Source organism: Falco peregrinus, chromosome 3 (genome assembly GCF_023634155.1).
Source record: "Falco peregrinus isolate bFalPer1 chromosome 3, bFalPer1.pri, whole genome shotgun sequence".
Classification (NCBI taxonomy): Eukaryota; Metazoa; Chordata; class Aves; order Falconiformes; family Falconidae; genus Falco; species Falco peregrinus.
Window position 1 is genome coordinate 76,532,070 of NC_073723.1, and position 22,406 is coordinate 76,554,475.

Genomic DNA, 22,406 nt, shown 5'->3' on the forward strand with positions numbered 1-22,406 from the left:
ATGATCCAGCTGACGTTTCAGGGTCTGCCATAATTGCTTTCTTCTGCTGCGTGTCCCTTCTCTTGACTAACTTTTCTAAGGAACTTCAGAGCATAGCTCTGTGAAGCATATTCTGTGAAGTATACGTTAAATCTTTCTTTGTCATCTTTTCAAGCTGGCTTGGTGTAATACTTTCCTAAAAGAAAAAATTAATAGGAAAATTATGAATAATTATTAACTTCAGTATCTCTGTTGTCTCCTAGGCAACCCTCATAGTCAGAATATCAGCAGCAAGTTGACATATGACACAATCGAGCATGTCCGATACAGGTAGAATAATCTTTCTTTCAGATGTTGTATGATGCACTTAATAGTTTTCATTTTTATTAGGCCTGTGCTGTTTTGATGACTTTGATGTGATGTCATTTTCTGAAGGTCATCTGTCATTAGATCTAAAGAAAATGACATCACTTTTAAAACACAAGGTACTTGGGACAGTCAAGTATTCGGCAAAGTCAGTTCTTTTTTCTCCAAGATGCACCAATTCTCAAAGTCCTGTAGTTAAATTAGTGTTGTAATATTAGTCCACAGTTTTAATTAAATTACAGAACTTGGAATCTCAAAAGTGATTATTAGTAAGATGGTGTGGTAAGATACTAAGGTGGAACTAAGTGTAAGGACATGGTTAAAATTCAAATGAAATTAAATGGGGCATAATGGCTTGTGAGAATGTATAAAAAGCTTATGGGAATATGTACCTTGTTTTACAGCAGGTACTTACTTCTGTTGGAGTAATAAAATACCTTTTAAAGTAGTTTTAGTGTAATTTTTAAGAGCAAAAAAGAAAAAGAAGAGGTAAAATAGAGTGCTGGGGCTTCTGGGTACAGGCAAGAAAGTGAACTGAATCTCTAAATAAGGAATCCCCCTGAAAGTTGAGGATACAGTGTGCTGAAAGCACACTTCTTGCCATTAGTTTGCACCATGAAGAAATATACAACTTAGGTACTTCATTATTAGTTTTAGGGGGTTGTTTTAGGTAACTCTTAATATTTTATAAAATATGTCTTTATTGAAATATATGTATGCTATGAGTTTATTTACCTGCCTAAAGGCACTCTTTGTGCAAGAAAAGAATTGTCCTGGATTCCTCTTTGTTTTATCATCTTCCTTAAAAGCAAAGATTTCTCCGAAACATGCCACAGAATTCAGGTCAATAGTAATGGAAGTATAGTATTGTAATGTTCATAGCTGTAATGAAGAAAATCTACCTTACATCTTTCTGCTGCTTTTATAAGGGTGTGAAAAACCAAGATTTCTAGCTGGAAGATGCTACTGGCTATAACCTGTTGCCACCCCACTCCACCTTGCCAACAGCTTTCTGGAGAAAGTATTTAATTTTGCTTCTTCCACAACTGTCTCTTATGCTGTGCAGGTTGACAACCTGTTAATGCAGGACCAAATGAAATGAAAGAGACAATCTATGAGGAATAGCTGTTTCCAAAAGCAGACACTTATAGCCAGGTACAGCAATACCACAGCCCTGCAGAGTCTCCTGAGCATACCTGTGTGCTCACATTCAGTGTTAGCATTCTGGTTTCCATTTACTCTTGGTGATATTTCAATGTTGCCATTTCGCCATTCTTCTTATGAAGGCACAGTAGAAAGTGTAGCTGTTTCTAGAATAACTACTATTGTACTCTGTGTTCTTCATTGTTAGGGAGTAAGGAAATAGACTTTCACTGTGTACCATATAGATTACTTTAAAAGAGCTGATATCTTCAGTCTGTTTTATTTTGGATCGTGCTTTAAAAAAGCGTGAGAGTTTTATAAGAGCAGGATACGAAATGCCAAGGATCATACCAGTTTTTGTATTGGGTTTTGGGTTGAGGATTAGGTGTTTTTTTTCTTTTTGGAAAAAAAACGCAAACCTCTGCATCCAAGTGAACTTTTTCAGTATTTTACCTAAAAGAATTTGTCATCTATCCCTACAGAAATTCAGCCATTATTCTCCAATAAAATTTTAAAAAGCATAATCATTAAAGAGGCATAGTCATAAAAATTCAGGAAGAAAGTGCCCCAAAACCAGTCAGTAAGTCAGCTACCTGAAAGGCAATAAAAGTATGTTAAAATCTATACTACCATGCCATTGCAGCTAATCAGAATAAGCAATATGACAAGAAAGGGAGACAGGCAGCTCTGTCGTGCGTCACAGGTCATAGACTGGATTTCCTCAGTGAAAGGATATAATTCTGCTTGTGGCACATGGCTGCAGCTAGAAGTATGGCTTTTTTTCAGTGTTTGGCTCCAAGACAATATGATTAAAAAAACCCCAAACAAACAACATTTGATTTTCTGATGAGATGACACAAACAAGTAATTAAAAACAAACAAAAAGCTTAATTTATATTTGTCAATATTGGTGATAGCAGCACCAGAATAGACCTTTCTAAAATGGCAATGTACACTGTTCCACAGTACAAAGCTGTATGACTTGGTTTTGCCTTCATATTTGTTTGTCAGACAGAAACCATTCTTAGAACATAGATTTGCAAGAAAGTAACAAATGATTAAATATTTAAGTCAATGGAGGTTTTCTATGATTTACAAAATTACAATAATCAAAACGTCTTACCTTGACCGACTCAAACACAGTAAGAGTAAAAATAACTATTTGAATCTTAAAAACGTTGCTTCTCTTTACTTGAAATGAATTGCTGAGGTATTTTTAACATTGTGTGTATCCCCACATTAACCATGAGTAATGCTGAGAAGAGAAAGCAAGAACTGTAATAAACCTTACCAAAATGTATTAAATGTATGCATCAAGAAATCATAGATCTTTTTTTGTGATTTTGCTTACAGATGTATGGAAATGTCATTGCTCCACTTCCATACAGCTAAAGAACATGAGTGCAGTATCTCCTTTTGATGCTGCAGATAATGCAACTCAGAAATTCATTACATTGAGTATTAAATAACGCTTTTCCCATATACAAGCATTTTAAAATACTAGCTTTCTGAATATTTTAAAACATTGTCCTTGTAGCTCTTACACTTCCAATATCAAATAGAGCAGCAGTGTTTTCTAACCAGACCCAGACTGAAGTTTTGGTGTTGTTTACGTTTTTGGTGTGTTTAAGATATACAGAAGGATACATTTTCATTTAAACACAGTGTTGTTGAATTTAATAGAGTTTTGATGTTCATCCTTGAACTTTCAGGTTCTATAAAATGTTAAACTTAAGCATATTTGGGAATTCAAATATACAGTAAAAAAGCAAGAAATTTCAGCTAAGATTTCAGCACCAGGCATCTCCTAGACTGTGGCAACATATATATTACAGAATTTTCTCACTGAAGCTAAAAGGATTTGGCGCTGAGCTAAATGGGATCATGTTTAAATATAGAACCAAAATGTGTATTTCCATAAAGGCCTCTCTCAAAATATGCCATCTAAGTGAACTATAAGAGGAGAATAATCTCTGTGGCCTGAGCAAACGAATGAAAAAAAGTGTAGCAGGCGTGCACAAAATGAATGTAAATAGCTTAGTATTTTTTTAAAAATGTTTGCTTCTGTGGTGAAACACATAGGTGGTACTGTATTTTGCTAAGGAAGCATTCTTATAAATGCTGTTTATAATTTAATTTACGTTGTATTTGTAGAGAACATTTCTTGATAGCAAGATAGAGCTTTGCGTTCCTTCTATAAGCATCGTACCTTGCTTATGAAATAAGTTTCCATTCCAAGTCTTCTTTTATAATTATCATGTTCTGAAATAGTGCTATGTACAAGATAAGAATTTTTTCTTTATTCTCAGGTTTTAAGCAGTTCTGTGTCTGAAAAAGTAATGTTAGAGCTGATACATACATGAAAATTGGTTGACCTTTCCTACACAGTAAGAAATAGTAGATACAGTATCTGCTTAGTATTGATTTGTCCTTTGCAAAGGTCATCGATGGGAGATTGTAGCGATGAGTGACATCTGAACACTGCATCCTCTTCTCCTTAATGGTACCTATCAACTTGAAAATCTTGTTTCGAAACTAGGATGGTTCAGCTCTTTTGCATGCTTGTTTTATAGCACCATTTGCAAATGCTGCTTTTCCTGATCCTGCTGCTCAGAAGGGCAAGTCTGAAATACCAGTCAGTGAAGTCTAGCAAAAGGAGACAGTGCTCACTGGGGTGACTCTGTATATGGCAAATGGGAGAAACATTAGAAGATAATTATGATAGATAATTATGTTGGGGTTTTTTTTTAAGAGCTTGATAATAGGCAAGAGGGGTGATCTTTTTCCTCATGGTTCATGAAATTATTTTACGTAGGCTTGCAATGAAACAATTCTAGTGTGCCCACAGTGAGCTGGCTGATATCCTGACCGTGCTCTATTATATGCTGAGTAACAACAGAGCAACGGCTTTGGTGCAGATGCTTCTTATTTTCTCCTTGGCCATACCTAGCCTTTTATGCAGCTGTGGGAACCTATTTTTTTTTCTTCTTAGCACTAAAAAAAAAAGCTAGCGGGATGGATAGTAAACTTAAAATGCAGACAAAGGACTCAATTTTACAAACAGTTGTTTCTGTGAGTCACTCAATTAATTTTGGTGGCTTTACTCTTTGCAGTCCTCTGCAGGGTAGTGAAAAGCTTCTGGACAGCGTAACAGTACTGTTATTTTTGAATGAGTTAGGAGACTGTTTTAAGAACCAATGAAATTAGTCTGGTTTACTTTGGAACTTTGCTCCTGGACTTTCTTCTCAGTTTTAATACATTCATTAACCATTAACTTGATAAACTGAAGCTTTAGAAAGGATTTTGCTAATACTGTCTGTTACTTTTCTGATAGTCAGCTTTATATTTTATGGTTTGTATGAAGAGATTGCAGTAAATAAAATTTGTATGTTCATGGTCATGCTCTTTAAGTAATCTTTGTTGCAAAGACAGCCAAATCTGGAATGCTTCGTCTATTGAAATAAATAAATATTTCAGTAAAATAAATCAAAATCTGGAGGTGAAGATTGCTAGTTTATGAACACAAAGGATGAACTGCTCCTGGGCAATTCTGAGTTTAATTTGTATGAGTAGTTATAGGGTGTTTTGCAAAGAACTCTGAAAAAGGGTGGGTATGACTTTTGATTTTTTTCCTTCCCAATTCAGAAAAAAACCCCTCAGGAATCTGGTTTTATAATGTGGCTGTGACAAAGAAGCAAGGGAGAATAAGTTTAAAAGTGATCTTGCTGTGCCATTGCTCTCTAAATAACGTTCACAGTAGGGAGAGTGGTACAGGTTTATTTGGATTCAGGCCACCATGTTAGTTCATGATTTTGAATGCCCACAGCCTTGCTGCCTCCTCAGCTGCTTTTTTGGCAGAGGCCTGGTGGCCTCTATGTCCACAGGGATGCCTGTGAGAGGACACTTGATCTGATGAATGAGATATTCCCATTGGAACAAAATACATTGATAAAAATAGTGAAATTTCCCCAATGCAAATTCCATTTCTCCCTTCTTTTCGTCTTATAGTTTATATTTCTTTCCCTTACTAGGCTGTACAATACTTGTAGAAGCAATGCAGTGTTCCACCCTCTTCTGGATTTGCAGTTGCTTCCTAAGAAAGAGAGTATTGTGTGACACCAGTCTGTGACTTTTCTGCTAACACTTGTTGCCCTAGCTGTTTAGTGAGTAGTAACAGACCTGTCTAGCTGTTGGGACACTAGCAGTTCCTTTGGTAGCTCCAGGGGAATTTGACAACTTCATTACTGGCCTAGATGATTATTTGTATTTTAAATAAGGCTTTTGGAAGGCTGGATGTTTAGCAAAAAAATAATTTCTTCCATCCCCTGTGTGCACCTGTTGTGCTTGACAACTTTATTTTGACTTTCTGTTTCTCAGCGTAAGTTATGTAGAGTTGAAAAGGTGCTCCATTTCCTTCAACTCAAGAAAATTTGAATGCCATCCTGAGTTATGTTGTCCAAAATTCAGCTGATAATTTTTTCTCATGTCTATTTCTTTTGAAGACTGCAGACATTTTAATCTGAAACTTACTCAGTGATCCTCTACAGGGAAGTACATGACTGATGAAATTTTAACCTATGCTGTTTATATCTTATGATATATTTAATATCATAGCCCTGTTAAATACGAATTTGTCTATGTTTTAGAAGCACAGAGTTAATTTATTACTGCACCTTTTTAAGTAGTCTCTAATAATCTTTCTGTGAAGTTAGAAAACCCAGTATTGAGCTCTATTTTGAATCATATTCATTTCATTTGTAAAGCGATCTGAATACTTCATTTGTTGCTATAATTAAGCTGTTGAAGAGACACTACAGCATTCCCAAGGACTTCCCTGGTGCCATCTCTGTCTCAATGAATCTGAAATTCCTGGTTTCACTTCTGCTGAAAAGCAGAGCTTTTTGCAGTCATCCCTATATTTGCTAATCACCTTACTGCAGTTCTAACGAGCAGACTTGAGTCCTTAAACAATAATAATTTACATTATGAGTCTTTTTCCCCTGTCCACAAGCATGTTAATTCTGACTCTACTTACTGCTCTGTTTCCTCAGCTCTTTGGTACTGTTTTTGTTGCACACACTTCATGATCCTGTCTTGATTTTTAGCACTTCAAACATGGGTATCTGCTGAAATGGTTTTACAATAAAGTCCACCCATGTGAATAGCTATTAGTGTTTGTAATTTTTTGTCATTATGAACAGGGGCTAGCTAGTTCATGGCATATTATTTACATTCTGAATATATATATATTTTTCTAAACTACTGGTAAACTTCTAATCTCCTGAATATAGTGATGTATTCAGGAACTTCCATCATTTATTCTCCAGAAACAGGTACGATCTGCAAGCAGTGGTACCTTTGGGGGGCAGGTGACTGAAGTGTTTGAGTGATTTCATTACTTTTTTTTTCTCTGAGTTGTGATGTAGCCTGAGAATTATCTTCTATCCCTGTTCCATCAAGTGTAACTGCGGCTGCCTTCTCATTTCTTGTAATGCCATTGGCTTTTATGCGTTGTTCCAGACTTATCTGTAGCTCATCCAGTCTTACAGACAGAGCAAACACATCTGCTTTGCCAAACAATGGCACATGCCTTCAGCTTTCTCTCTGTCTAATGAGCAGGGTAATTACAGCACCCACGCTAGATGCTGTAGTCCTAATGTTGGGGTTTTTTTTTCTGTTTTGCTGCCCTCTGTAACCAGCTGTCTTGCTGAAATTCTCAGTTAATATCCCATGTCTGTTAGTGGTTGTTGCCTTGTTTTCTGCCTTCAGCACTGAGAACCCACTTGGCTACAGGCAGAGGCCAGATCACTGTGTTCCTTAAATATATAATGGCTCATTACTGGGGTCATTGCTGCTCTGCTGAAAATTTGAATTTCTCTGTGGCAGAAAGCAGGGCAGCTGCACAGCTTCCAGGCTGCCCGGATGACGTGTTAAACACTAGAGGAAGCAGAGCCCAAAGCAGTGTTGAGCAGAAGAAACTGAGAACAGGGAGTGTGGAAGGATCAGTGGTGACTGGCAATGGGTAATGACATGGTGCAAACTGGCCACCTTAGCCCAAGCAAGGGTGAAGTGAGACTGTGAGGTCCCAGTAAGTGTTTTAGGCTGCCAGGTTTCAGGGGAACCAGGTCATAAACATCCCTGGTATGGTTCAAGGGAATGCACATGACCTTCAGGGTTTTTGTGTCTCATCTCCTGCTATTTACAGGGCACTTTTCATCTACTATTGATGATCGTTCCCCACTGGGAGGGCTAGAAAACACTCTTCTGCTGGCTTATGAGAAGCCAGTGTCCTTTTTGTTTCTGCACCAAATTTTTCAGTTGCCTATAGGCTTTTTTTGTCTTTTCTAGCAATAACCCCTTCTGATGCATTTATGTGGAGGAGACCTGTACCATTCTCCTGTTTACATAAGTTGAACAAGACCAGATTCTAATTCCAAGATCTACTTTTCATCCCCCACCCCAATCTCATTGCTTCTGCCTCTGGGTTTCTTCTGGATTGCCTTAATCTTTCTGAAATGTGTAGCCAAAACAGAATAAGTCCTGCAGTATGGCAATCAAGAGTATGGTAGTTGAGATAGAATAAACGATTCTTTAGATGGCATGTGACCTGGTCAAATATTCTGAGTGCTAGGAGAAGGCAAAAAGTATTGTAAAACTAATGAAATGTCATGGCTGTTTCAGATGAACAGAGGAAACCTACAGACAATGGATTTCCAGGATGAAAGAAAGCACATCTTTGTGGAGATTCTTCTAGAATGTAATAAATTTGTTAGAAGATGATTAGAAGATGAGTTTTCTTCTTTGTTTTTGTTCTGAAATTTCATGCTAGGCTAAAAATGATAATGTGGTCCATAAACTGGTTGGTACTGAAAACGAGTGGAGGAAAAATGAAAGAAGACTGAGATTTTGTACAGAAATGTATTGTGTAGGAAACCACATTAACTTGAAGGAGAGAAAATTAAAACTTGATCATTTTGAGCATCTATATTTTTGAAGGTAAATGCACTAGCTTTCATTGGTAGTTTGAAAATCTGCAGCAAATAAGTGCCTAAAACTAAGACAGACCTTTGTAGTACCTGCTGGCAATACTAATGAGTTCCATTCTAACTTGCTCTATTTTCCTTTTGTTTCTCTGCTTATTTTTTTTATTCAAATTTCTCACCTGTTTTAAACTTTATTTCTAATACAAAGGTTTTAAGCAAAGATGGTGTCCTTGAAATTAAAGGGTGCCTTTAAGAAGCAGCATGAGTCATGGTAAGATGCAGAATATGGAAGATAAATGAAGCAAGACTTTGAACAGAACTGTCTCCTTTATGTTAAGGTTAATAACATCTGGTGAATCCAGGTTTAATTTGCTACATTTTATTAGTATATTTGGTATGTGTCAAGGCAGAAGAAAATTGCATCATTAGTATTATTGAGTACCAGCTCAAAACCATGTTGCTAATATTTGAGAATTTAATGCAAGCTTTTGGATGGGGAGACTGTGTAGGGGAGTAAGATGTGTATGCTTTGGATTTTATGAAGACTCCCTAGGCTTGTAATGAACCCAGTGTTCACAGTCAATAGTGTCCAAAAGAGCTTTTAAATTTTCTCAGCCATCCTCTTACTTCTTGTTTTAGTTTGTATTTCTTTACCTTTTTAAAGCTTTTTAGTATTTCACTACATTTTTTTGCACAATACCTGTCATGCGATAAAGGAGGTTTTAGAGGTATGAATCACTTCTTTGGAAAATCTTTCAATGTTCACAGACCAGATTTTTCTGACTTTTGAGTAAACTTGTGTATGAAAACAGTGTTGTCTTGCAGGAAGAAAAAAAAACAAACCAACAAACAAACAAACTCAAAAAAACCCCAAACCAAAGACACTGAACAATACTAAAATTGACCTCTGGAATATGATGCTGAGGCTTTTGTGCTGACAAGGAAAGTGCTCTGAAGCAGAGGTGTGAGGCAGAATCCTAGTTACTTTTGCCCTGCTAAGAAAAATTTCAGTGACCCATTGGTTCCAAAATCCTGTTGTCAAAATCCTGTGTGGTGGCTCACTCAGCCATCTTTTAGGAGGCTGGCTATCTGGTGAGCTTGCTGCAAAGCCTCCAATTCACTTGCTGTCCATGTGAAGTTCCTTGCAACAGGAGAAAGGGATCTGCCTGCCAGTAAGAGCTTGTCTAAAGATGCTTACAATCTTGCTGTAAATTCATAAAAGCTGAAGGTAGTTTTTTTTACACACATCTGTCATCCTGTGGAAAGTGAAAAGGAGAATCCAAAACGTTATATTAGGCAAGAGCTGCTCTGCTAGCCTGGCAGGACTGGAAACCATTTAGTCCCACACCAATGCACTCCAAACCCTGAGGTCCTCTTGTACAAGCTTACTAGAAAGTACCTGCCTGGCCTTTCAAGGACTGAGCAGCAGGCCACATACATAGAACTTTAGTTATGCCAAAATGCTTAACGTGAACTCCATTAGTGTTGTATAGAAAGTATAACGTGGTGTTTTTAGTAACACACTTGGGAAATGTTTCTTCCCCTGCAAAAAGGTATCTATGGATGGTTTTGATCACTTGATTTTTATCTGGAAACATATAAAACACATTTACAATAACTGTTATTACAGCCTGCCTTTTTAGCTCTTTGGGTTTCACCATGCTTTCATATAGGAGTAAGAGACTGGATAGACCTCTGAAGTGATGTGACTGAGACAGCATATGAAGGCAGTGACTGAGCCTGGACTAAAACAGACCCCTAACTCTTCTTGTTCATGCTGCTCCTATGTAAATAGCATGCTACAAGCAGGTAATTTCTGCATTATTGTCCATGACTGCAGCATAAACTTTGCCTGTGTTTATTTGTGACGAGTTAAATATGTTGTGGTAGTAGATTGAAAGGAGTTTGTAAATCTGTCAGCAACAGGTTGCCTTAGCCAAGGAAGAAGCCTAAACAACCATGATACAGGTCAGGTAACCAAATTTGCCTAAGCCAAAATAGGTAGGAGCAGTGCCTCTCCTCCCTCCCACTTGGCTGACATAGCTGCTCAGAGGAAAGACGGAGGCCTCCAATTTTCCAGTGGCACTTCTCAGCTGTCATGAGTGGCTATCTCAGTAAATGGGATGCTGTTGCTTCTTTTCAAGTCTCCCTCTTTCTCCTTTGGGTGGGAGAAAGTTTGACCATGTGCCAGCCTTACAGAGCACAGTCTGGGGCATATGTATTGTCTGAAGGCAGAGCACAAGGGTAAATTTACGTCAGTCAGTGACAAATCCTTGCTGTGTGGGATATAGTCCAGTAATGAGTATAATATTCTACTTGGTTTGTGAGAGGAAAATAAAATAACATGATGTACTTTATGGGCATAGATACAGGCAAGAAAGTTCTGTAGTTTTCCAACATGTTCAGCCATACTTGTGGAAATATAAAATCAAGCATACATAATATATCTACAGTAGCAGGTCCAATACAAAAGGCTTCATCTGAAAAAGCGTAGAACATTCACAAGTCACTCCAAGTTTATCTGACCTTGTTTGCCTATTTAAACATACAAATGGGATAGGATCGCTATAGCAAATAGTACTGGCATTTAGCATTTGTAATGAACTTCAGAATGAGTTTGATGAAGTATGCTTTTAGTATAAATTGGAGTTAAGCTGCACTGCCAAAATGTGATATTATAGGTGGTATTCTTAACAATGAAGTGCAAATGAAAATCTGCCTGCTTTTAATTAAATAAGCACACACTCCACTGAGTTTTGGAAATTTAATTCTCTTAATCTGGTCTCAGGCCCTGAACAGCTATTGTAATTTGAAAGATAGTGCTGATGTGTTTCAAGACTGTTTGTTCTTAACAAAATACTTATGTTTTTTTCTTTTGTAAATTTGGGGCCCTTTTGATTTCTTCAGGTGTTTTTTCTATTGTGTGAAAAGGATCTAAGATAACCTTCTTCCTGGTTGTGGCCCATGAACGTCAGAGCTGTAAGCACGAGTATCAATGAAAGGGCTAAAGCATCTGGATTTTGGTGTTTCTGCTAAGGGATTGTTGGTTGTGGTTGTCCCCTGTGGACAGTGCAGTGAGGCATGCTGCTGTACCCGACGCAGGCATGCCTGGCACATCAGAGCCATCACAGGCCTTTCAACTGGGAAGGGATTGACCACAAATTCTTGCTGGGAAGGTGCCCTGCCATTTTTAAACTGCACGGCCTTGATAAGACACGAGAAGGCCAGGTAGCTGAAGATGTTCCTATGGACAGGTCAAGGTTTGGAGGAGAGAGATTCTTCTGACAGAGAGTTACCTACTAGCCATAATAAATTTCCAAATACCAATGTTAATTACTTCATTCTCAGTGTTGTGACAAGATTTGCACAACTTATTGAATAGAGTGGAAATAAGGAAAAATAACTGTCAATATACATGTAATACTGTATTTTGAGTTATGTGCCTTTTAAGAGAAATTAATATATGCTTCATCCTTTTCCACTCTAATTTCATTATCATATAATTCAAGTTTCTACAAACTAAACCAAAGGTGGGTATGAAGTCATTTAAGAATGAGAAGTACAATTTTATTTGGAAAGGGTACATGATACGAAGTAAGGTCTAGTTAATTAGCTAGTATGTAAAAAACGATGTTTATTGAGTTTGGTATAGTCAAATGTTTTGATGACGGGTTTTGCATACAAACTGCATTCAAGTAATTTTAGAACCATATGTAAGAGGTGGCAATCTTTTTGAAAATGCTTGTATGTGGCTTATATGTTTTTGAGTCATCTCAGTTTTATTTTCACATCCTAAAGTATTTTTGACCTCCATTATGAGTAATCTAAAAACAATGGCATATAACATTTTCGATGTCACTTGCTGAGCTTTCATTTTCAAGTCTAATTGAGGTTTACATGCAATGAATTTGAGCTCTCAAATCACTTAAGCCATTACCATAGCAGAAGCATTCTGCCTTTAGGGTGTACTTGTATTTCTACATTAGCAGAATTGTGTTTTGTACCTGTACAGTGAAATTCCCTGTATCAAACTCAGACAAGAGAAATGGTAACGAAATCTTCTCTTTTTGCTCCCTCTTTCTACATGGGAGAGTTTTGCTGGTGTGGCTGTTTTGATTTGTTATCATATACCTGACCAGTGTAGCAGCTATGGCAGTAGAATTGAGTAAATATGGAATTAGGCATTTGGGGAAACTACATTCAACATAACTTTTCAAGAAAACAGAGTTATAGTGTGCAGTTAACAGCTTAATGGACCTTTGCCTCTTCTAGCAGCTCATTCTAAATGAGACAGATTGCTTGGCAATGTTTAATAAAAAGTTTGATTACATACAGTGTAAAATGAAGACTTTAAAATTAAGCATGTTCAGAAGTAATTTCTCTCAAGCGCATGGGTTGCTAGAAAAAGAGCGTGCGTGAACTTGATAACTTAGGATATAATTACCGAGGTGCAAAACATATTGTAAGTCATTTAAAAATTGTGAATGGCAGCTCTGTGGGAAGGTTCAATCACAGCAAAATATAAATGTTGCTAAACTTGTTTTTACAACCACAGTGAAAGAAATCACCCTAGTGATTTATTCCATGTAGCATGCATATCAGTGCCACTTCCTAAAAGAAAAGAAAACCCAGGAAAATATTATTTGGTGAAAAGAGGCCAGCAGACATATCTTTCATTAAACCTGATGTGGCAAAGCTTTGAAGACAGCTTTTAAGGAAGCCATGAGAGGAGTTGTGACATAAATCATGTTCTACTGGCTTTGGTCGTGTGCTGCTACTCTCTCTCATGGCCTCCTTCCACGCCCCTTCTGCAGGTTCATGCTTGGTGCTGGAGCCAGCAGCCTGGAGCTGCTGACAGTCATTTCAAGTTCAGGCGCTGGATGTGGTGCTGAAGCAGCTGGAAACACACAGATGCACTCATTGCCAGCTGTGGCAAAGATGGGTAGTTTTTGGCAGGCAGAAGAGCAGGCAAACGGAGGTGGTCAAAACCACTGCTGCCAGACTCACAGCAGCTCATAATAATGGCTGTAGCATGTGGCGTGGCTAAGGTCCTTGCTAGGCTGGTGTTGTGTCTCTGAAAGTGGGTATGTAAAGTGCCACGTACTCCCCTGGAATGTGTCTTTCTGTCAGGGCTCTGAGCAGATGCTCAAATTGCTTGAGACTTGTGCTGACTTGTGGAGCTGGGGCTAAGAAGTCCAGTATCGCTCGCTAGAGAACAGCTTTCAGAAGGTTTTGTATCTGACACATAGTTCTTAACCTGTCTTGTGCATTATTCCTGCTGTTAATGGTGTGGAGGGAGTTGTGGTAGATGGCTGTCCGCTGTATGCAACTTTTATGCTTTTGGGTCTAGCACAAGCGTGTTGCCCAGGAAAAGCTACTGATACAGTGTAAAGAAGAAAATGAGAATCTTAAATTCTTCCTAGCAAATCATGAGAAGATTATTACTGTGTTATGCAACATTTTAGGTTCTGTTAGACCTATTAGAAAATGAATACACATTCCTCTGGTGCATTGGTAGGCACGCTGGTGCTGAACTTTCTGAACCTACAGTGTTTATAGTTTGATAAGCACAATCTGTTACATGCTAATGGTATTATATTTGCTTATTTATGTAGGTAATTTTAAATGGAGCCTCTCACCATTGTACTAGGTGCTTTGCAGAAAAATTAAAAACATAAATTACATAAACTACCTGTAGTGGGTACAGTAAACTAGTGCTGCTGATAAAAATGACCACCAAAGCACATAGCTGAGTTACGTGAAATAAAACTGAAAACAAAGAAAGGGATGCAAGTCAGGAGAGGAGAACTAGAGGTCTGTGGGTCTGTGTACTCTCTTCTAGGTCCCAGCAGCAGTTTGTGTCTGGCCAAAATGGTTAATGACCTGGAAATAGGTTTCTAGTAAATTTAATCATGTATTTTCTACACTTCTTGCATAGATGTTTCTTCTCTTTTCCTTAGCCACTCTGCTCTAGATGTTTGCTCACAGGTTTATCTGCTGATTTAATAACAATGCAAAGGGATTATTATGTTTTCCTTCTGCTACTGTGGGCAGGTGATATGGCTACAGTTTTGCAAGGCAGAGCAGCATTGCATACAGAACACTACTTTTGTGCTCTTTTGTACCTGTGTAGTGCCCATGATTTGGCTAGAAGGCTGGTAATGTGAAGGGAAAATAACCCTCCAAATTCAAATCTGTGGGTAATAGGCTACTGAGAAGGAAAACATTTAGTCTTTACATATGTAATTAGTCTATTTCTGTGGAGCAGACTCAGATGAAAGGCCCTAAAATCATCTGGAAAGCTCAGAGGGCTCTTACACTGTTATGTGGCTGCCATGATTTTGTTTTTACTGGTTTTATTTTTCTCCACTCCCCTAACTGACCCTTTAAACCCAAATTTTGGAAGAAATTCTGGTTGAGAAGTTTCTTAGCATTTTTCACAGCTTTTTGCTGCTGAGCCTCAGATTTTAGGACTTCAGACATTCTTTTCTCTCCTCTAGCTTCATTACACAAGACAAGACTGATTTCATATTATTACTATCCAGGGAGGAATTATACTTTAAGGAGAAAAGACTGCCATTCATCACTGTTTTCTGTGATCTTAAATTTTTTCCTGCTTGTTTTCTATCTAAAGGGCTATGTTCTCACTTCATAGGCTGTATTGCTTTTACCGACGTGTTCTAACTCCTCAGCCCCTCTTTCATGTCAGTCAGCTGCTTTACATCGAGACATATTTCCCAATTAAAAATAACCATATAAACTTGGTTTTGTCCTGATATTGTCTGTGTAAAATAGATCTTCAAATCAGCCCTGCTGCTTCTGAAGAGCTGCTAGAAGAGCAATAGCCCCTAGCTTGTAGCCAGTTGCCTGCCTTGAAAAGATTTGAAAAGATGCTGTGGGCATCAGAATTGTATAATGGCAGCAGTCTTCTAAAAAATACTCTGTACTGAATAAACTGCTAACTAAGTAATAACAACACAAACCCAAACCCCAAAACAGAATTTAAGAGTTGTGCATTTCTGTCTCTGTGGGACTCTCGTCCTACACCTGGGCTTGTATCTTATGCCTGTGCAGGCTTGGTGCTCTCTTGTGTACCAGAGGAACCAGTTTGCACTGACTGTGAAATTCAGATTGTGAGATTGTGAGTGTTAAAGCCCACAGCTGTGACTTCTGCTCCCAAACGGAAACTTGGCATGGTAGCTGTAAATATTGGGAAATCTGCGGTATCTCCCTTCTCATTTTTGGAAGCTTCTGCATTGACGGCACTAGTGAAAAGTACAGTAGGCTTGTTAGTAGGCTCGAATGGGCATTTTGCTTGACTGCCTGGTCCTTATGTGTGGCTTGACACCTAACAGATGGCATGCTTCATAGCTGCAGCCTGCCTGCTTTCCTCCCCACTGGTGGTACTTACTTGAGTCTATTTCAACTTCAGCTGAGAAACCCAGCATCTGTTTTTCCCTGTACCAGGGGTCTCTGAGACCTCTTCCTGTCAGTCACACTGATTTGAAATTTGACCGCATCCTCAAGAGGAGCCTGAGGTAGAGATGCTACCAGAGGTTGTGTCATGGCATAAAGTTACTCGCCATCCCCTGCAAGAGGCTAAAATTTTTACTGGGGTTTGGCTTTCTCATCCTTTGTGAGTTTCTACTGTGACAGTTTGCTTGTAACAACAGGACAGAGAAGCTGCACCAGCAACAGAGAGTTGAAGATGGATCATCAGAGGGAAGAGAATGCATGAAGTAGAAAAACAAAAAGTTGATCTTATATGTCTGTGTCTAGCAGAGGTCCCAAAAATATTTTCTTAAGCAGTCTTTTCTGCCTGATTTGGGCCAACAGTTTGAAACTTCATGTTTTCCCTGAGGATGCTGCTAACCATTGGTCTAGAGCAGGGGTCCTCAGACTTTTTAACCAGGGGGCCGACACGCGGATGCAGTGGCAGGCAGCCATCTGCGGCTGCTTGGTTTCCCCCCCCCCAACCCCCGGCGGGGGGTTCTGTAAATACCGGGGGGGCGGATTGAGGACCCTGGGGGGCCGTATCTGGCCCACGGGCCGTAGTTTTAGGGCCCCTGGTGTAGAGATTTGGTCCCTAAAATACAGCTTATATCCAATTACTATTAGTTATATGGGAAACAAATACAAAGTGGAGGAAGAAGATAGACGTGCTTTCTCTCTCTTGCTCTCACTTAGGTGGAGTGATACTAAAATTTAAGCTTCCTGGTCTCGGTCTTGCAGACAAGAGAGTTAGAGCGCAGTCACTTGCATAAGAAACACTGGTTCATTTTGTAATGGGGTTTTAGCTATTCTGGGATTTTCTTTTACATCTCCTAGCATGTTTGGGTTTCTCCTGTGTGAAACAAGGAGAACAAAATCACAAACACTTGTGGATTTGAGAAACCCTGTTCTCTCCAGACCCCTTCCTGTTCAGTATTTGGTTTTGTAGAAAACTTGGAACAATTACCAGTGAAGTTTCCTTACTTTGGTAACTGCAAAGACTCATAATACTGCCAGGAGGATGTACCCCTTGGCAGCTGTTGCAGTATCAGAGTTAGTCTGTTTCCACCTAAGCCACTGGAATCGGTTTGCTGCCAAGCACAGGAAGATGTGCACTGTTGTTCTGGTAAAATATTTTAGTCCCCAGATGTACATAGTATATAAAGCTGTTTTCAATAGCAGATACATAAATTGATACAGTGTCTGCGGTTTTATCCAATGAGAATTGATCCAAAATTGTCTTCCTTTTGTCACAGATTTTGAATTTAATGATCTATATGTAAGCATCTCAGATTAACTGCACAATATAAACGCCATGCAGCTTTGAGCAGAGATGATTGGATGGTAGCAATTGGACTGCTTACATTATTTGATGAAGCTGCAAGTCTGTGTATGTAAATTATGAAGGATCCACATTCTTGAAATGTTCACTTCAGTTTTTATAATCTATTCTATATGAACAAAACTAGAGAGACTGTACTGCTGTAAGTGGCCTCTTAATTTCTTTTAATAACCCATGTGAGACAGTACATTTTTTTTTATATATACCCACTGTAGTTTGGGCATGCTATAAGAATTGGGGTGGGCTATTTAATTTAACTTTTGCACTGAAATCTATGCAGATATTATGCAATAATGGATTGTCTCCCCAACTGCATGGGGATGTGTTGCCAGTACCAAATATATACTAATATCCTTTTCCTCTGGTCTCCTTACCTTTCATATGCTCCATCAACCAAGAAGGGGTTTCTTTATGCAGTAGAGCTGGACCATAAGAGATATTATAAATTATAATAATTAATAATCCTGTTGAAATGGAAATGGCAAAATGACATGACAAATGAATGTGCAACTGTATGCATTATCTGAAAATACTTTCAATTCCTTGTTCCTGTACAATATTTCACTTGATTTGAGCACAGAAGTAGACAGGGAGTATTTAGCTTTGTGGAGCAGTGCTAGAGTGTCTGGTTAATAATACCTGGAAACTTGCTACCATCTGAAGCATGCCAAAGTCAGTTCTTCTAAGAAGATTATCTGGAAGCCACAAAGAGTTGTGTAGATAGTGCTTGGAGAATCCCGAGTTTTCAAAGAGCATTTTGCAGGGTAACAGGAGACAGTTCCATCAAAAGCAAGGATATGTTTCTTCTGCTTACAGAATTCAAAGATAGGGGATTGGAGGAATCCTGTAGGTTTTCAAAAAGCTATTGCTAATTCGTTACTTAATCTCATACAGCTTTGGCATTGTTAGGGTTTGTGTTTCAGTGACTGAAGATTATTTTAGAATCACTATTGCCAAAATTTCTGCTTTTCTTAAATTCACTTATGGTAGAGGATGGGAAGTCCTTGATTCAAATAGCTTAGCATTCCCTTAAAACTCAGTATTTTAAGGTAAGCAGTGACAGAAGAGGGGAGAACCTGGTTTTTCCCGTAGTTTGCTGACAGGCAACTGTGGTACAGGGAAACAGAAAGACTTGCTCAAGAAATTAATATATGAAGTAGATCTGCAGATCTACAAGTTTCACTCAGTAGCTGAGTCTCTAGATGGTGTTTTGTGTTGTATACGGTGTGCATATGCACAAAATTCTCTTTAAGCAAAGACACGTTTGATATACATACCTGCATTACTTCCTTCTCCTCACCTTTCTTGAATTTTTGTTATCCAATTATCACTGGAGAAGCCTTCCAGTGAACAAGGGAGAGACAGGGTCTTCTTCATCCCCTCTTCACTGTAGTTCCTGGACACGTACCATCCTTATTCCCATCCTGTAGCCTGTCAGTATGTCCTCAGAGTTTGTGATTATCCCATTCACACCATCACTTGGGTGGGAGCATCAGCAGAAATCCCATGGGTTTGATACTGCCTTCTGCCTTCCTAAAGACATCTGGGTTGTGTCTTCCTCTGCTGTTCCCTGTTTTTTATATATATATATATAAGGGGTGGGGTGTGAGTGGTGTATGTGTCTGTATATAGATATGTAGATAGGCATAGAAATTGCCAGAGAGCTTGTACAGTGTTGTGTGTTGTTACATATTTGATGCTTCTAATTAATAATAAATTCAGGTGATTTTATTACCAAATTGTTGTGCTAAGTAACTGAAATGCTTAATTCACACTGTATTCGCATAATTTTAAAATATAAAATGCTACAATGAAGACTTCTATCTTCAGACCGTGTCGTCCTGAGGGGGAAAGAATCACTAGGGAAGTAAAGTCTCGATTCCCCTTTCTTTGGGATTTGGAGAGACCAAACCTCCTGGCCAAGATTTCACTTCTCCCCCTAAATCTTGTAAGATTTAAAAACTGAAAGGAAACTCTGTTTGGATCATTTGAAATTATTTGACTTTGACCATTTTTTGTTGTCTTAAAAGTGAACCAGAAGGCTGCAATTTTTCATTCGTGAAAGTCAAAGCATTCCTTACCATCTGCCCAGACAGAAGTTGACCTTGCAGAGTGCTGTGTCTAGATGGAAATAAACGTTCTGTGAACTTCCATAATTCTTCTAGCAGTGAACCAGCCCATTATTTTTTGATTTTTGTATGTACCTTTGTGAGTTTCCAGTGTACAAGTGTGTGCTCATCTCCCATCACCTACCTGAAATGTGAAAGAAATGAATATAAAAGCTTTTGCTTTTTTCCCATTGGAACATTACAAAATCAGGTTAATTTGAAGCAATTAGATGCCGGGGATGTGTGTGGAAATGGAAAGCTTTTTTTGTCAATTGCTACTGTTGGGAAATTAATTTTTTTGCATGCAACAATCTGATACAATTTGACATAAACTGCTAAAAAAATTATTGATTAAACTGGTCCCATCATTTTGGCACTGTTCATGTACAAGCTGGTCAGTTTAGTTAGCTGATTTTAACTATCACAAGTCGAGATTGGTATCTAAGGTAAGTAGAATGAATCACTTTTTAGGGATGACTAGTGTAGGTTTAGAAGTTAAACTTACGTGAAATTAATCCAGTCCCAGAATCTAAAAAAGATGATATACTGTATTTCTGATGATGCAATTGTATTTATTGAAGAAAATACACATTTTATTAAGTGCCTGGTCCAGAATGTGGTAACTCTTTAATTATGCAGAGCTTCAGTGCAAAAGCAGGATGGTGGGAGAAAGATAAGAAAGGAAATTTTTTTTTTTTCAATGATAGACAGAAATGGTTGAATCAGGATCAATATTGGCAGCTGTTATTACTGCTGTTATTGTAAAAGTGGCAGAAATAGTCATATTACTATATTGCAGTAACTTGAGTGGAGCAGTGATTTGTGTAAAATAAACTACATCTGAGAAAAGCAGGAAAATGTAACGTCTTCAGTGTGAAGCCCACTTGTGTTTGTGGGAAGTACTCATCCCAAGCACCATTACTGGATCAAATACAGCCAATTCATTGCAGTCAATGAAAACTGTAAGAAGTTGATAGGCTTACGGTATTTTTTCATGGGGTAGGAGAGGGATAAAACACTGCTGTGTTCTTTGTCACTGTATTTCTTTTTCTTCCAACTCTGGGTCAGTAAGTTTCCTGTGATAGGTATAAACAACTATGATATAGTCAATATCAACAACTATGGTAGGTGTAACTGGAGACAATATGTAGTGTGTATTCTGTTGTTAAAAAAATACAAGATTGGCACATTTTTTAATTTCGAGTCCAACCTTAAAATGGAATAGATTTTGCTCACAAAAAAGCAGGCATGTCAAGGAAGGTGTAAAACTAGAGTTTTGTTCCACTTCACAAACCTACTTAAAGCTTGCTTTTGCAGAGGCTGTGAAATAACAGATTAGTAAGAGACAATATAATTCTCAGTGCAGAGCTGATTTTTTATGTAGCTAGGAAGGAATATATGGCATTGCCATCCATGTCTCTGCTGAGTAAGTGAAAATGAAAAGAGCTGCTATTTGCAGAAGCCTGTGCATTGTTTTTGTCTGTGCTGTAGCCCCTGTAGAGAGAACAAGTGGTGATAGCAGTGTTTCTGTGTGTTTCACAGCCTGTTCTTTAGCTTCTTTTGAACTTACAAATTTTGGGAAAAACTAAAAGTCACTGGAGAAACAAAACTATTTATTGAGAGCGTATTATTAAAAACTTGTATGACTATCAGATACATAGTTATTTTTATACACAGTTCAATATATCTGTGACGCTTTCCCACATGCTAGTTTAGAGAGAGTTTATGACACATTAGAATATTCTTCTCTTGAGAGAATATGCTAGACATTTTTTTTAATAGTGGTGTAAGGTGACACTAAGGAATGTTGTTTTGCAGTCACCTGTGGCTGTACAAGCCATGAAATGGTAAAACTTTTGCCCTGCCTTTCAACAGTGTAAACTGGACTTTAGTGTTAAAATTAAACCAAGAAGTCTGTCTGCTCACTTCTTATTTTCACAAATGCCTTCCTCACTGCAAATCAAGCAAGTAGGTATGAGAAAGAGGAAAGAAAACTTGACCTGGACTGGGGCTCCCAACATGGTTGGTGTTGAGCTACAGCTCAGCCAGTGTTAATAAAAATTGGGAAGGCTTCAGCTGAGGCTTTTGTTTGCACAGGACAGTTCTTACCTGAAGCAAAGAAATGGATATATGTAACGAATATTTTTTCTCTCTGTGCTTGAGTCAATTTAAAAAGGAGAAAGTGAGTTTTATTTTCTGAGAAGTCTGGGAAAGAAATTTATAGAGGAAATATATTTTTCACCTAAGAAAACTTATTAAAGGAAAATACTGAGGTGAGTGTGTGTGAAGGAGCCCCAGCTGCAGTGATAAAATGGAGTATAGGGAATGTTGCAAGGAATTACACCCTCGTCCAGTATTCTGCCTAATTAGCATTAGGCATGTTTGTGCATGTAAATAAAAGCTTCCATTGTGTATATTTTGCTGTTCACACTCAGGGACAGCTACTAATGTGCCAGCTGCATCATTAGTACATTTAATAGCTCTTAAAACATTGTAAGGCAGGAATGTACATCAGTGAATAATAAGTATTGGAGAGGGAGGGGAATATGTTGGTTGTAGTCGTATTAGCATACTTCTGTCTGAGGTGTTCTCCTGATGGTAAAATGTGGTAGTAGCAGAGTGTAGTTCAGCAGTGTTTGCTGGTGATCCACAAGCTAGGCTATTTAAAATGCAGGTTTAGGATATGTCTGAGGTTAGGACACAAACCAGAATTGTGATACTTTAGACAATATACTCAACACAGCAGTGCGAATGAAATACAACATATTTTAATTCAGCAAGTTTACACTTCACTGAGTTGCTAAAATTTACAAACCCTGAATAACTGTTTTCCTGCATTATTAAAATACTGTCCTGTTGTATTCTTAAGTGAGGTTTCCGTATTGAAGCAGCTTTGCTTTTTCTAGCTTGCTAGGTCAAACTTATGTACTCTTTCTTCAGAGCTTTTTGAGATTTTTATGTTCCATTGTCCCCTAAATGTAGCACAAGATACTC

The 22,406-nt window shown here is 38.2% G+C and overlaps 1 protein-coding gene across 1 annotated transcript in view; it reads left to right on the forward strand.

Annotated features, from left to right (window-relative positions):
• The window catches only part of MOCOS (molybdenum cofactor sulfurase), a 232,778-nt gene that overhangs the window by 28,064 nt on the left and 182,308 nt on the right, over positions 1-22,406 (forward strand). The window contains exon 3 of the mRNA XM_055799822.1: positions 243-309. Within this exon, the coding sequence (XP_055655797.1) occupies positions 243-309 (67 nt within the window). The remainder of the gene's footprint in view (positions 1-242; positions 310-22,406) is intronic.